We start from the raw sequence: 16,901 nt of genomic DNA, 5'->3' as shown, positions 1-16,901 counted from the left end.
ATTAATACTGTGTCCATCAAATTTTCTCTTACACCTTGTTTCCATTATGTTTGGGAAGGTACAGGAACTGTTTAGATCAGAAATGATATAATTTATACTTAAGTACCTTTCTCTGCAGTTTATTTGTTAATGCGGAAAAATAATATCATAAAATTCAAAAAGAATATCATATACAACCAAATTATTTCCTGCAGTGGAATGACTCCATTTTCTGTGGTCCGTTCGTGGTTACTGTCCTACTGGGAAAGAATAGTTTTGTGATTTACTGAAAAAATAAAGATGTGATGGATTTATATAAAGAACTACCAAGCGTGAAGCTCCTGGTTTTACTTCTGACAGAAATCTTCAACATTTTACAAATAAGAAAAATGCCCTGGCACTTGTCTCCTGCACCGAAGCATAATAACAAGAAGCCAGTGCCTGCTGAATCCAGTGACAGATTCTCTATTGACATCAGCGAAAGGGTATGAAAAAAGTACCCCTGTACGTTTTGTTTTCGGCTCTGTCTCTCCACTCGTCACCCAAGATAGCACAGGAATGTGTGGTCATTTTAAAAAGAGGTGACCATGGAATATGATGGGACAGCGGTATCTTTTCTGTAATTATAGAAACTCTCTATGCTATGAATACTAATAGAAAAGGTCATGGGGAACAGGAGAGGTGCCTGAGGACTGGAGGAAGGCTGACATCACTCCAATCTTCAAAAAAGGCAAGAAGGAGGACCCAGGGAACTACAGGCTGGTTAGTCTCACCTCTGTTCCTGGGAAGGTAATGGAGCGACTCATTCTGGATGTCGTCTCCAAACACATAGAAGAATGGGAAGTTATTGGAAGTGGTCAGCATGGATTTACCAAGGGCAAATCATGCCTGACCAATCTGATAGCTTTCTATGATGTTATAACGGGTTGGCTGGATGAGGGGAGAGCCGTAGATGTCATCTACCTTGACCTTAGCAAGGCTTTTGACACTGTCTCCCATAACATCCTCATTAGGAAGCTGAGGAAGTATGGGCTAGACGAGGTGACAGTGAGGTGGATCGAGAGCTGGCTGAGTGACAGAACCCAGAGGGTTGTGATCAGCGGCACAGAGTCCAGTTGGAGGCCTGTAACGAGTGGTGTCCCTCAGGGGTCAATACTTGGACCAATTTTGTTCAATATATTCATTAATGACCTAGATGAGGGGACAGAGTGTATCCTCAGCAAGTTTGCTGATGATACCAAGCTGGGAGGGGTGGCCGACACTCCAGAGGGCCGTGCTGCCATCCAGCGTGACCTGGACAGGCTGGAGAGCTGGGCAGAGAAGAACCTAATGAGGTTCAACAAAAGCAAGTGTAGGGTCCTGCATCTGGGAAGGAAGAATGCCAAACACCAGTATAGGTTAGGGGCAGACATGCTGGGAAGCAGCTCTGAGGAGAAGGACCTGGGGGTCCTGGTAGACAGCAAATTATCCATGAGCCAGCAGTGTGCCCTTGTCGCCAAGAAGGCCAATGGCATCCTGGGCTGCATAGGGAAGACTGTGGCCAGTAGGTCGAGGGAGGTCATTCTCCCCCTCTACTCTGCACTGGTGAGGCCACAACTGGAGTACTGTGTCCAGTTTTGGGCTCCCCAGTTCAAGAGGGACAGGGAACTACTGGAGCGAGTCCAGCGTAGGGCAACCAAGATGATTATGGAACTGGAGCATCTCCCTTATGAGGAAAGGCTGAAAGAGCTGGGACTCTTTAGCCTGGAGAAGAGAAGGTTGAGGGAGGACCTGATTAATGTTTACAAGTATCTAAAGGGTGGGTTTAAGGAGGACGGAGCCAGGCTCTTTTCAATGGTTCCCAGCGACAGGACAAGGGGCAATGGGCACAAGCTAGAACATAGGAAGTTCCGTTCAAATACACGGAAAAACTTCTTTACAGTGAGGGTGAGAGAGCACTGGAACAGGCTGCCCAGGGAGGGTGTGGAGTCCCCTTCTCTGGAGATTTTCAAGACCCGCCTGGATGCAGCCCTGAGGGATGTGCTTTAGGCAGTCCTGCTCTAGCAGGGGAGTTGGACTAGATGATCTCCAGAGGTCCCTGCCAACTCTGAAGATTCCGTGATTCCGTGAAAATAGCATGTTTATTGTTTTAGTGTATGTCTAGAGTCCTTTAGCAAGGTGTAAGGTTGAAGGTTTAGTTTGATTTTAGAAACCCGCCTTATTATAAATACTGTTAAAAATTAGCGCACAACTCACAGACACCCTTCCACAGTGAGCGTCGTGTTTGCAGTCCCTCATACTGACAATTACCAACGTTAACACTGCTGAAACTCCTGCTGGTGCTGCCAGAAACTGAACCTGGAGGAGGTGGATCAGGTGGTGTCGATGCGGCTGCAGGGACACGCAGACCTGCCTGAGCTGGTTTGCCTGGGAAGCCTCGCACGCCCCGCGGCGCTGGGCTGGGCTGGGCTGCCCTGTGCTCTGCCTGGCGCCATGCTGGGTACCAGTTCACACTGTGCTCTGCACTGAACGATACCCGAGCTCTTTGGTATTCCCCAGTTAACGAAAGGGAAGTCTATGGCAGCTCTTACTTCCTCGGTGCGTGTGCCAGCACATCTCAGATTTGACTTAGAGATAAGATGAAAGGCCGAAGTAAACAAAGAACTTACATTGAATGCTTTTGAAAAAAGTATCTCTGATGAAGTATGGGGTTTTTTTTCCTTTCCTCCCTTTTTGCCCCAAGTCTGTTAGCCCAAGCATATGACTTGCTCTATTGGAAATGCCTCTGAATTTTCAGTGTACCACCCTGTCTTATTTGGCAATTCTTAATCCTGCCTTTGGCTGCCCTCTCACATATAATTCCTAACGATATTCACTGGTATTAGATAGGCTGCACTTCCTAACCTGAAGAAAGAGATTTGCAGTTTGCAGACAATGCTGTTTTAAAGGGAATGCATACAGTTATGTTTTAAAGGTCCCTTCCAACCCAACACATTCTATGATTCTATGTTTAATTTGATTTTTTTCCATTTTAAGTTAACATAACCTTCTTTTAAAGTCCTGAAAGAATTTTGTATTCATTTCACATTATTCTACCACAATTTGGCTTGTCATCTAACATAATATCCCTTTTCAAGATGGACATTAGCTATGATGCCTAGGAAAAATGAAGTGGGTTTCACAGTTTGGCTAGTTAGCATTTCCAGTGCCCTGGAAATCAGTTGGGGAACACCTTGCAGGGGTATTATCAGTCCCAGTCATAACTGCAAGGGACAAGGCAGACCCCCGGACCTACCCCTTGAAATCAATTCTAAAACTTCCTTGTCTGCTTTAGCCACAGAGTCTGGACTGAGACTGCGGACTGGCAGCACCTCTGTGCAAAGCCAGCATAGTTCCCCCTGCGAATGGACGCGATCAAACCGCGGGCGGGCAGTGTGTGAACTGAAGCTCGCCTGCCTTCACGGCAGTCCTGCCCCGAGGGAAGCCGTGCTCCCCGGCATCGCTCACCAGGCCAGCGGTGGCCAGAGGCAAGTAAGTATCTGTGCATGACTGAGGCTGGAATTGGAGCTCCAGAGAAGCTTCTGCTCTTCTCAATGCCCACAAATTCCACTCTTACATATTTATACAGACCAGCAGATAATTTTTCCGGTTACCAACCTGCCTCTAAGTTTAATGTGTTTCACAAGCTGTTTGGTAATTAATCCAGGAGTGATACAGACCACGAGGTTAATATCAGCTGTTTCAGTTCTGCTGTTTATTGGCACTTCCACATGCGGCTGGGCTGCGTAGAGTGAAGTAGTACAATACTCCTGAATGATCATTATTAACACCTTAGCATGACAGTACTAAATGCACACATGTGGTTTCTAATTACTTCATTCAAAGAAGTCAATAATGTTGGAGCAGATCAGCTCCTGTGCTAACGGTACTGCAGAATTACAAACCAACACAGTAACAGCAGCTTGAAATAGATGCTGACTCAGTACCTCCACCGAACAGGGTTCCTTTTCTCTAACCCACGTTAAATATCTTCTCTAGCTCTGCTGTTCAGCGCACAGACACCTTTCCCTTCTCTCATTTTTCCAGAATGGAAAAAGTTCTGGGAATTCAGAGGGGTCACCTAGCAGTGAGGTTCTTGGCTTAAAACAGGTGAGCAACGCGTGTTCCTGCCCTAAGCGCAACATAAAGGTATGCCCCAGAATCCACTTTCATTCAGACTGATTTCCACAGCTGGAAATATTCAGCTTCTTGTTCCATCTATTCTCTTTGAGGATATTTGACTTCACCTTTAAAACATATGCAACTTTGTCCTTTTGGTAATCCCCCAATAATATTATCCTGAATTTTTACTTTCAGTGTAAGACGACATTTCCCAGTGTACCAGATTTTAAGATGTGTTTAAAAAATCTTTATCCAATAGCAAGTAAAAGACAGAAATAAGTTTAGTGCTACATTTTTCCATGGAAATTTCCCAAGAAAAATACGTATATGAATATATAAGTAAATCACCATCTCAGCAGAATTTTTTTTTCTTTTATACTTAAGGCGATATTTTCTTTTTCCTGTCAGGCCCTGCAAATGTTCCCTGAGTCATACGGTTACACAAATGTAGAATTACTCTCCTAAAAAGAACATTTTACAATTCATCACCAGGGCTAAACCAGCTGCAGCTGTGAAAAGCGTTAGTGTATTAGCTGTTATATTACAGACAAATCTTTTATTTATTTTGAGCCTTTAGCTCTGGAGATTTGGAACGTTCAGGATTTTCTCTTTCTTTCTCTGACCCAAAGTCACTCACTGAATTTTCACTAGATAGTTTAATTTTGATTATATTTGACAGAAGGAACTTTAATCCACACAATATATAAAAAATGTTGCATTTTAACGAGGGTTTTTACTTGTGTTTTATTGTCACCGTCACTGTATTGAATAGAATAGAATTCAGCATATCAGGGATGAGTTGTTATTGGTATTTAGGTGCCTTAGGCATACTAAATCCTCAAATATTATGAGGAAATTAACTCTGATAAAGATGATTTATTACTTTCCAAGAATGTTCGTAGACTATTTGCATCTAGCATTAAGATCTCAGTGCAGGAATAAACGTGTGAGATGTAACTTTAAATCAAAGCTGTTCCAAGTCTGAAATTTTCAGTTAATTCCTCTACTTCCCGTTCGTCACAATGATCTCCAATACCTCTCGGTGCCCACCGAGCAAAGTGCTGAAGCGTACGCCTAACGTTACACATGCACCTTCCTGAACAGAAAATTTCAAGCAGGGGAAAAAAGTCATATACTTTAGTGAATACGATCCATAACAGGTACTCACCGCTGTCTATTGCCAGAAAGAGAGCAGTGTATATGTTATTCTGAACATGAGGAGATTCCCGATCCAGGATAGCAGTGGTGCCAATGGTACCATTGGTAGGGTTAATTTCTAGCCAGCCTGCTGGATCCTTGTAAACCGAATACCTGCATAAAAATACAGAAGTTGTTAACAAATTATATATCTAGACATAAAACATTTACATCACTACAAAAGAATATAGCTTTGCACTCACTGGCTTTCATGTGGTGGACCTCTTAATACTTAAAAAATACAACTTAAACCTTGTGTCTTCCCTTTGGCATGGTTCGTTATTGTAAGGCTTATGTGACAGATGGAGATATAGAGGTTTGAATCAACTTCTTTGGATACATATGTCCCAATGTTTAGTACAGAAATCAATATTTAAAACATGATGTAGGACCTGTTTCCTACTCCTGTGTTATACAGCCAGGGTACCTCAATGCTTCCACTGGCCTCTGCATCAATACTGGTATTTACAGACTTCATGGATCCTCTCACAGTCCTCCTTTTTCCAGACTCAACGTTCTGGCTGGACTAGGAGTTGTATTTTGAATTTATTTTTTGAGTGGTTTACATTTTTTTTTAACTTACATATAACTTTCAAGTTAACTTTTTTTTTAACTTACATATAACTTACATAACTTACAATTAGTTACTTTAAGTGAGGCTGGAAATGTAGTAAATTGTGGGGTATGGTAGCAAAAAGAGAGTTAGCCTATGGATTCATTAGGTCTAACGGGAGCTGGTTACATGCAGCCTGTGGTCTGTAGTTTCCTGCCTCTGAGGATTTCACATACATGCTCAGAGTCTCGGAACAATTCAACCACATACGTGTTGTGTAAATAAGGATCTGAAACTGCTGTCCGTCAAGATCCCTCAATACAAAATTCACTGTTGTGCTTGATTTTCATTAATCAGTGCAAATATTTAGACCCTGATACTGGAAATATTTAGAAATGTTGTGGTGTTTATGCACTAAGAAGTGCCCTACTTGACTGAAGTAATAAACATAAGGATGTTCATGATTAGAGCCTAATTCTATATTCAGTTAGATGTACTAAATAATATAACACCACAGAGCTGAATTAACTGGTACCAATACCCTCTCCAATGAAATGTGTTAATATTTTAAACCAAAACTCCAATCATATAATCAATACTTAGTATAATAACCTGTTTATCTTTTTTGTAGTGAATTGTTGTAGATCATAAGCAGCCATACAATCTCCTATAGGCATTTCAATGGGCATGAAATCTGCTATTTTTAATGAGCATGTGCCTAGCCAGTGCCTCATAGTGGCATTCATCTGAAAGGTGTCCTGTGTGATAATGCTGCCAAAACTAACTTATCAGTGCAGCTATTTCCTGAGGGAATAATCAAAAATAACAGATTGTTAGGGGGGTAAAAAAAATGTAAGTAAAATGAAATAAAATAGCAGTTGCTAGAAGAGAAAAGAGGCCAACAAAGAAAGACATTGTCTCATTGAATGCTTATTTCAGAGGCTTGCTTTGGTCTCTTGTCCCCTCTGGAAAGTGGAAAAATAAGTTATGATTAGTTGCTAGATCCCTCTAGCACTGTTAAGGGATGTCCATTATCACAGCCAACAGCGAGGGGCAACGCGCGGCTGTTCTATCCAGCTGCCTCTGACCCCACAGTCCTCATTTCAGATCTCTGGGTCCTGAGTAACTTGTGCTTTTCCACTGTCCAGTTATTTTGATCAGGCAGAGTTTGAGAACTTTGGATTTCTGCCGGGATCTCAGAAGAGCTAGGCAGAGCCCCAGCTCTGAGCTGTCAGATGTCCGAGATGGCCATTAGCATCGTTCATTATTCATGCAGCACATTTTACTGTGTTTGAGCAGCAGGTCTGGCCATTGGCTGAAGGTAAAAGAAAACCAAAAGCAAATGACTTAGTGCATGGCTCAAGCTTAAATTCTGTCATTAAGATGGCACTGTCAAAGACTATTGAATGAACTGAAGAATGGATCTCTTCCATCCCTCATCACAGGAACTTCCCTTCAACATCTGAACTAATGCCATGGGAAGGTGTCATTAAGCAAAGATTTTTTATTTTTTTTCCCCCCCCATGTAACTTAGGAAAGATCTGAGCGGATTTGACTTATAATAGCCTTTGAATAATAAATGTTGGGCACGGACATCATACTATTCAGCAGGAAGAAAGCTTAATTGTTAAAAAGGGAAAAGTTCTGGAGAAATTGGTTTCCTCATGTATAAATGAGGCAGTGCACATACAGGTACTCAGGCCTGAGAAATACAGGACAGAAACATAGACATCATTTCCCAGCCCACAAATCAGGTATCCTTTGTAACTGGGTTAGCTGGAGGTGGAGCAAGACTTGAATTTATGCCTTAGAAAGCATAGGGGGCTCCAGAAACCCTACGAATTTGCCAGGAGGCCCACAGGCCCATTTAAATAAACTATTCTATAGATTGACATTATACTTCAAAGATCGTTAAAGTACTCTTATTTCAAAAGAATGATATTACAAAGAAAAAATACTGAGTTTTGTCTTTGAAAAACAGAATTTCTTTTAGCAGCAAGCCTTTTCTTAATTCATCAGAGAAACACCTCTCACCAAAAAAATCATCAGTTGCCTCAAAATTTCTTTGGTGTACTGTACCTTCAGGGGACGCGATAGTCTCCTGCAGAAGATGAAGATGGCTAACTTCAGAGGTGCTAACGGAGAACACGGTCCATATGACTGTTGTTCTTTACCAAGACTTTGCTTTAGGCTTGAAAAGTGCAACCTCCGCAGGGCTGCGGAGCCAGATTGACTTTTCCGTGGTACATAGGAACACGCTGGTGTTCAGGCAGCCAGTTTCAGGATCAAAACTTCAGTATATACAACCATGAAAAATTCTACATTTTTATGAGCTATTGTTATGTGAAAATAAATTAAAGGACAAATTCGGAAACCAGAACCTTTGGGAATTTATCAGAAAAAGAAACAAATATAGAAGACACTGGCTTATTCATGCTCCCACAAAAGTCACTCAGAGTTTCACCGCTGGCTTCCCCAGGAGCAGAAATTATCCCCTAGGGAATATGTGGAAAAGAATCAAAGGCAAACGCTAGCACACAGTGAGCCATTCCATCAACCCAACATGTCCTTCCACTTAATAACCATTTAAACATTAATCAATACCCAAGCTTTATCTCCTGTAAAAATGAGTTACTAGAATAGTAACAATGCAGAATCATTATTTCATTTCACTTCTTTGTTTCTTTTTTTATTGTTGTTTTTATAACTTTGCAACAAAGGTATGCACAAAAATATGAAACAGGGGCGGCCTAAACAATTCCTAGTCTATTGTACAACTGCAAATTCTCAATTAACCCTGAAACAATTTAAGAAGATTCAACACTTCTGAAGTAATGAGAATTTAAAATGGATTGTATTATCTTCCCTGATTGCTCTACAAAGCACTGTTGGCTGTGCAAATAAAAAACTGAATTGTATAACCTGTGATTTGGCACAGGATATTGTAAAAGTAGTACTTTGTCTTTCCCACCATGTTTTTTACTTATTGTAAGAGTATATTGCCGTACAGTTAAGATGATTGTTCTTTGTTCATTTTTTTTGAGGGCTCTGCTAGCAAAAGATTTAGAATAGACTCATTAAGCAAAGGACTATACAAAAATAGAAGTATAGAATACAAAGTTTCACTTCCTACTTTTGACTTTAGTGGGGTCTGCTGGTTGCACAGCAGTTCTGAAAATCAGACTGGTTTTTTAGGTGGATAAACATGAACTTACATGCCTGCGTGTACCTCCTCAGTTTGGAAAATCCTAACTACATTGACACATCCGTATGGATGTATACAGAACTATGTCTTCTGGTGTACCAATTACTGTTTATTCTGGACTTATTCTACATCGCACTAGCGAAATTTAATGCTGCTTTGTGGAGTTTCTTTATTTCATTAGGGTTTTTTTAAATCTTAAACCATGTACGCAGCTTTCAGTTCCCAGGGGCTTATATGACAAAAAGGCAAGTGGGTGTAACCTATTCCGATTGTGACCTCCCTGCACTAGGCTCATGCCCTTGCACTGTCTATAAGCCAGGTGTTGCAAAGGAAGAAGAAAAAACAATTCCCTTAGACTGGAAATCATCTGCCGCAGTTTACCTGTACACCTGAAATACAGACCTACAAATAGATGCAGAGAGGCTACAGATGCAGAACAAGAGGACACAAATCAAAACATGCACTTGGCATATTTGGTGCAGAACTAAAATAAAGCGGCAAATATATGGAAATAATTTAAAATTTATAAATGGCATCATCCCCTTCCTGTAACACAGGAAAATAATTCAGAGAACACCTCCTGGGGTTGCTAGCAGATGTGCATGGTGCCGGTGGCTGGCAGATTGATTAGCACAGATTGTTACACGGAACAGTGGTGATAATACGGACATAGAAATCTAATCACAGCCACAACCTTCACTAGCCACAAAAAGAATTTCACAGCCGCCAGTGCAATAGCCCAGGGTGTCATCGCAGAGCAGCCAGGCATCTAGGCACAGAGTCAGATGCTGCTCTTGGCAAGGACCTCCAGAGTTTGGTAGCTGCCAGACTTTCCCATGTGGAGTCAAGGGGTCTGGGCTCTTATGCTTTAACAGAAAGAGAAGGAAGACAAAATGAAGCAGTGCCAAATCTGTGCTGAATGACACATCTGCGCCGGTTTGATGTGTGGCGTTGACAGGAGTTAAGGTGAGCAATTCAGATTGGCTTGTCAGGATGGCGGTTTTCAGCCTTGCCCATCTGGAGACCGCTCAAGTCATGCTGTACAGAGACTGTATGACGAGAAAGATGCAACAGAAGAGGTACAGTGGCATTGGCACCATCAAATATCTGTCTGATTCTGCAGGGAGGCTTTGCTATGGCAATGCGTAACAGGGCGAGAGACTGTAGGCAGCAAGTTGACACTGTGGTGGAGAAGTGAGCAAGGCTGGGCAGGATGAATTAGGACTTGGAGAATCAGACTTTGAGTCCCAGCTCTGTCACAATGGAATTAAGGAAGCCCTTTAATTCATGCTATGCCCCCAACTCAGCTTTAAAATGGTGAGGATGTTTTTCTGCCTTGAAAAGCTGTTAAAAGGATAAAATCTGTACATCATTGCAAAAGGACTGAGAACGTATAGCAATGAGGGACATCAAAAGTACCAAGATAGACAGAATAGAAAAGAATAATTGGAATAGCTTTCTAAAGATGCAGAAAGATATTTACTGGCATTTTCAAATTGTATAGTTGCTCACCTCCTGTATGGTTTTTAAACTATGTTTAAAATAGAGTTAAACCCAGACAAGTAAAAATTCACATTCTCTGAGATACACACATGTATATGTGTATGTGTGTCTGTGTGTATACTCACTGGTCTTGGGTGAAACGGAAAGTGTCAAAATATTGATAGTAACCATTTCCACGGGGTTTCAGTCTGACTGGTAGGAGTCAGTATCAGAAACACAACCAAGCTTATTCATACATTAGGTTTTGAAATCATATTTGCTGCTTTTATGGATTCTGGTCCTACTGACATAAATGAAAAACTATCAGTTGAACAGACCTAATATTTCACTTAAGAAGTATAGATACACGTTTGTATTTTCCATGGAAAGCATTCACATTATCCATATTTCTGAATCCATAGCACTTCCACCTACAATTAGGTAACATATTGAAGTTACCGTACCTGCGTCTTGCTCCTCCCAGGACTATACCATATAATGGCAGTCTCTGAAATTTTTCTGAGCTCTTCATGAACTAATCAAGTAAAATGACCAGTGGGGAAGGTAACTTTGTATTGTCTGTGCCTACGAGCTCAGCATGAGAACTCCCTTTTGCCTCTGAATTAAAAAATCTCTCAATACAGACATTATGTAATCTTTAAATCAAGCCAATATGAATTTCACCTCATTATATCAAGTCCACCTGAAAAAAACAAGAGAGACTACCTCTGGAAAAGGATTCGCAGGTATTTGGGAGAGACCGGAGTAGCAATTACAGAATAAATACATGCACCTCTGCAAACAACGGTGGTTCTAAGAGAAAGACAAAAACCCTTCCCAAAATATAAGTGTAACATTAAAAATCTGGATTAAAACTGCATTGTGCTTCATATGCTTTATGCGCGGATGACATAATGTAGAGCTTTAGAGATCAACCTGCTTCCCATCATGCTCCATTTTTTCCACTCTGCTCTCATTACCTTTTGCCTGCACTAATTATGGCAGCATATGGCACTCGAAAGAGTGGAAAGGCAACCTTATTGCAACGCAGCAATTCTCCAGCTGAAATACGCGCCAGACTCATTAATGACGACACACTGCAATTTTTCTGCTATTTGACTATATGATAACAAAGGCATTACTGCTCCCATACTGGTTTAGGTTGTAAGCTTTGGGAGAGAAACTTACACTTTATGTATGTATATTCACAGCCTTGCACAGCAGGGTCTCTAATTGCTAACTCATGCTGAATGAAAACAATAATAGTGATTCTCTAACATATATCTAAAGCTCTGTAACTATATTAATATTTGATTTTGTAAAGATATTTTTTTATGCAACATCCAGGCTTGTTTTTCTATTTTAAAATGTTTGTGTCAGTAAAGCCATTAGAAGAGTATCTTTGGAGCAGTTGTGGGTTTTCAATTTTTCGGATATTGGAAAACAATTTTGATGAATAAAACGTATAAATTTCAAGGTGCAAGTGAACATAGAGGTTTGCTTTCTATTTTATAGCAAGATGTAAAGCTACTGCCTAAAATAGCCCCTAAACACTGCGTTGGACGGTCAGTAACACACGATCCACGGTTTAGTGTGACAAAGCATGTCCCAACAATAGAAAGGAGTCATTATTAGAGGCAACTGAATTCACCATGTTAACAAAAAACGCTGCCAATGAAATAGAGTGCTTGGCAGTAAGACTTGTATTTACTTCATCATTTAGCTTAACGTATACTACCAGTAAAGAGTTCTATGGAAAGTCAGTTATTCAAAAGGGCTTTTCGTACCTCCTTTCAATACTACTGCCTCATGTGCTTTCCCATTCGGATACCCAAATACATTTTCCTTCCTTATGACCCTTGAAGAGCTCTACAAGATCCACACGACAGGATGTCTTCACATCCTTCTGTATGAGGTCAACTCAGAGGCTGGCAGCTTGCCGTTCAATGTGGAAGTGCCTGGATCGGAGCTCGCCTGTGAGCATTACACCGTTTCCCATCTCTTTCAACAGCCAGCGACGGTCTGCAGTCCGACAAAGTGCTGCCGCCAACCGCTCCTGTCCGGTGCAGTTGGCATTGGGCTGCCCTAACAGTGTTGTGCCTTCTTTTCCCACTCCTTTTAAATGTGTGCACGCAGTTAGCGTGGCAGTGTTGTCAGAACTATAAAATTACTATTATGGGCACAAGATCATGACAATTTCAATATAACTCTGCTGTTGCTTAGGGTGTTTTGTTATGCAGGCATAGCTGAGTAATAATTCAAAGCTAAGCCTTTTTTCATAATTTATTAGCAATTCAAATAACACTGCCTGAAATAACAAAAGCACATCAACTGGTAAATGGCTGTGTGTTAGCAGAGAGGGGCAAAAGCTGATGGGCGCTGTGTTTCATTCCTATACAAACTACATCGCTGCTGGCGAGCAGATACACAACGCTACCCTGGCACTTGCTAAATCCCCTATTCCATGTTGCTTTCAACACACTGCGCTGTACCTGAGCGCGTGGGCCTTGCGCTTCCTGAGGGAACGCATCAGGCAATTTCACTCTATTTATAGATGTATTGACTGCTCAATGTGCTGCCTGCAATAGGGCTACGGTTTGCACGCAGGAGACTTGGCTACCAGGCAATTCAGGTGTACGTGTGACATTTGAGGATCCAGAATAACAGTTTGGCAGTTTTGGGAAACTGGGAACATTAAGGATTCATAACAGAGCTCATGAAGATCCCTGTTGAATAATGGCAATAGGTTTGTCATCCAAGGTGGAGGACACTCATAAGATGATACACCACCCCATGCGGCCCTACCAAGTCAGCCAGCTGAATTGGTTCTTTAGCTGTAGCATTTTTCTTTTCACCCCTGTAATACGAATCAATAGAAAAAAATTGCTGCATTAAGCTCCGTGCTATCAATAACAACCTGTTAGTAGTAGCAGCTGGTATAAAGCCAGCCCAGATATCTATCCACAGCGCTGCGGACACAACCTACAAAAGCATTTCCAGTGCAGGTAAGGACTAAAAAGCAACTGGAGGATTTCATATCACAGGGAAAACAGAAGCATAAGCACTTCATCGCAGAATGTTATTGAGACAAAATGTAAGCATTTATTCATCAAAAAAGCTCCAGGTAAGGATATACAGGTTATAAGAGAAATTATAAAGGCAACAGTACTGATAGCCCATTAAAGGCCTTTTTCAGATCTTTTCCGATCACTTTTATAAATGTACACATTGATTACTGATCCTCAAGGCCTTCAGAAAGTGTCTTCTGTATGTCTAACTTTGTGATTCCACAAAACGATCACGGACAGTTTTAAAGACCTGGTTTGAATCTTAAACCTAACTGCATCTGGCCAAAACCCTGACGAACACATACTCCTTGTAAACATACTCTATTAACACAGAGCCCCTCACAATCTTCAAAAGATGCTATTAAAAACTCAGAAAGGAAATCTAAACTGTCATCTGGTTGTACTTTCCATTCCACGTATTTAACTTACACACTACGATTGGCAAACTAAGCATAGTTAGCCATCTTTTCCCATTAAATATACCATCATGCAAAATGCATGGTTTTGAATTTGGGTGGAAATGCTGTTACTAAAAGTGGGGCTATATGCTAAATGTGCACTAGGCTGTAAAATATCTCCTGCAGTGCTCTCCTGCAGAGATTTGGACATGCTCAAATTACTTTGGCTAGATTCTTTAAAATAAAAAAATAAATAAATATACAAAGCAAATTAATCTGAAATATACTATTATTAATCAGAATAAACATATCATTAACAAATCTAAAACCTGAAATAAATCACATTTTCTGGCAACACTGTTGAGAAAGGTATTAGGTCAGATGTGTTTTTAAACTTGCTGAAGATAGTGGATTTATGCAATAGCCATTTTTCAGCTTCATGGAACAGATTTATGGGCTTGAAGACTGCCTGTATTTTTGCAGGCTGGAAATGTCAACTTAGAGTACAATTTAAAAAAATAAATTAAAAAACCCATCAATGTTCCGCCACTCTGTACATTTTTGGTCACTGAAAATTCATGTTTCTCTTTGATAAACTGGACATACTCCAGGCTGAATTCATTAGCTACGCACTGGTGCATGGCTTAGCTCTGCAGGTCAGGCATGACAGCCTTTGTAGTAACTCACTGCAGCAGTTATTTCCCGGGTGTTCCTGAAATGTCTCTCAAGTTTCTAGGAGTTTATGTACAAACATAAGCATGCACATCCTTTATTCTAACCCTATCTGAATAGGCATCATACTTCTCTGGCTGCAATGCCAATCTGGCACGTGAATTAATGTAATAATCCCCTCCCAAGTGCATGCATATCTGTTAGGATGTACATGGGCAGGACACAGACACCACCAAATTCACTGGTGCTGCACAAGACTGATATATGTTGCTTTTTAAGGCTTAAGGTTTATACACATTCATGTTTTGGTCAGACATTTGTTGTTAATATCAGTTTTCCATTGATTCAGTCTCAAGAAAAACTCATTTCAGCTTGTTCTAAAGAAATGTGTATGTTACAGATAACCAGAGCAGGAATGCTGCGGTACGAGAGGGCTGAGCATACCTCCGGAGACGCTCAGCAATTTTTACTAAAACTCCTCTGTGCTGTATAAACACAGAATATTCTCTAGGACAAGCTTCCATTTGAGCCTTCTTTCGCTCACCCTTTCAGTTTATGAGTAATATACAGATATTTATGGCAAGAAAAGGAGTCTGCCCAATGCTTTGGAGGACAACTTGTCTCTGTTACAGCCTTTCCACTGCTATCTGTCTCATGTCAATAAGTCACAGGAAAATCTGCTGACAGTGGAATACAGATTTTTCAAAAATATTTTAGCTATTAGGTTTTTTTTCTTCTTACTTTTACAATTGAAAGTGTAATTTTTTGGATACAATATATTTAAAAAGGCAGACAAAACAATCAAATGGAAACTCTAGACGCTACTTGGTCTGTACCAATACGCCATTATATTTAGAAACACTGTAACATTCTATTTCCAGTTTACAAAAGTAAAATTCCAATTTAAAATTGTAATGAAAAAAAATATCAGCTAGAAATAATAAAAATTAAAGCCCTCTTCCCCTAAAGTATATTTTCTACAAGCAACAAATCTTGGCAGGAATGATTTTGCTTAAAAACAAAACAAACAAACAAACAAAAAAAACTTGCTTACTTCCCTGTTTTTTGCAGTAACTAGGCTGCAATATAAATATTGTTTTATATGGGTGGGAGGAGATCATAATGCTGAGTTACCTCTATTTGTGGAATTTTCTCGTGGCTTCACTCAGAGCCAAGTGCAGACCCAGCGACAGAACGAAGCAGCGTACCTCTCTCAGAAACGGCTTTTGGCTCGTTCAAGTAAAAATGAAGTATTGCCAATACAGGCAAATCGGAGCATATGGGACAGCACAAAAGGTCAAATGAGTACTGCTAACGACAGATCGATAGATACCCAATATTGGCTCCCGCTACTCGCTGAATCAGAGGGAGCACAGTGGAAATTAGAGTCAGTGCTAAAAAAAGAAATGTTGGTGCTACTCTGCCTCAGGGGTAGAAGGCAACGAGCCCCTTTAGCTCAGGCACTAGTGACCAGGCGTTTTTCAGGCTGGGGCTCTAATCTCATAAATTTTAGCATTGGAAGTGGTTCCTGTGCCCTGGGGGAAGAGTTTGCAAGGCTGCGGCCACACTTTTAAAATGACGCACCCCACCTCACCATCTCAGCAAAACGATTCATCGTTTCAGCTTTATTTCGCTTGCGACATCAATGATTTAACAGGTTGGCTTTCATCGCAATTCTCTATCTACAATGATATGATCAAAACAGAATGAAAAATTAGATGAAAATCAGTTTCTAGTCCCCTGCCACTGAGAAATATCAGATGAGAAAATGGTTGACTAATTAGTTATTTGTGTGGAGAAACAATAGGAGTAAAACCCTTGGTAAACATGAAGAAAGGAACAGCAGAGCCATTGCAACTAGAATAACAAAAAAACCCCAAACACAAAACCTACAGCAATTAATCAAATGAAAATACTAAAATTGTAATAATGCGGCAGTTAAATAAGATGTTATGAAAATATTTTCTGTTATTATTGTATATTCTTTCAAACGCTTCTTTATACTAAGACCTAATTTTAATTTTTTTTTTCCTTCAGGGCAAAAAATCCTAGAAGCTGAAGTGTAACAAAAAAAATCCACAAACTCATTTACGTATTTTTTAATCATAAGTGATTAGGGCTATGTTAAATGAACCCAGAGGCTATAACTATCTGAATTATTCCTAAAGCTAGGGAATAATACACCATATCTGGGACTAACACACTAG

The 16,901-nt window shown here is 40.5% G+C and overlaps 1 protein-coding gene across 2 annotated transcripts in view; it reads right to left on the bottom strand.

The window, feature by feature from the left end:
• The window catches only part of CDH13 (cadherin 13), a 501,672-nt gene that overhangs the window by 32,338 nt on the left and 452,433 nt on the right, over positions 1 to 16,901 (bottom strand). For both annotated transcript variants that reach the window (XM_063334708.1, XM_063334707.1), the window contains exon 11: positions 5,288 to 5,430. In XM_063334708.1, coding sequence (XP_063190778.1) covers positions 5,288 to 5,430 — 143 coding nt within the window. The remainder of the gene's footprint in view (positions 1 to 5,287; positions 5,431 to 16,901) is intronic.

Source organism: Chroicocephalus ridibundus, chromosome 4, assembly GCF_963924245.1.
Source record: "Chroicocephalus ridibundus chromosome 4, bChrRid1.1, whole genome shotgun sequence".
Classification (NCBI taxonomy): Eukaryota; Metazoa; Chordata; class Aves; order Charadriiformes; family Laridae; genus Chroicocephalus; species Chroicocephalus ridibundus.
Note: the sequence above shows the minus strand (reverse complement) of the source record. Positions and strands in the feature narration are given on the sequence as shown.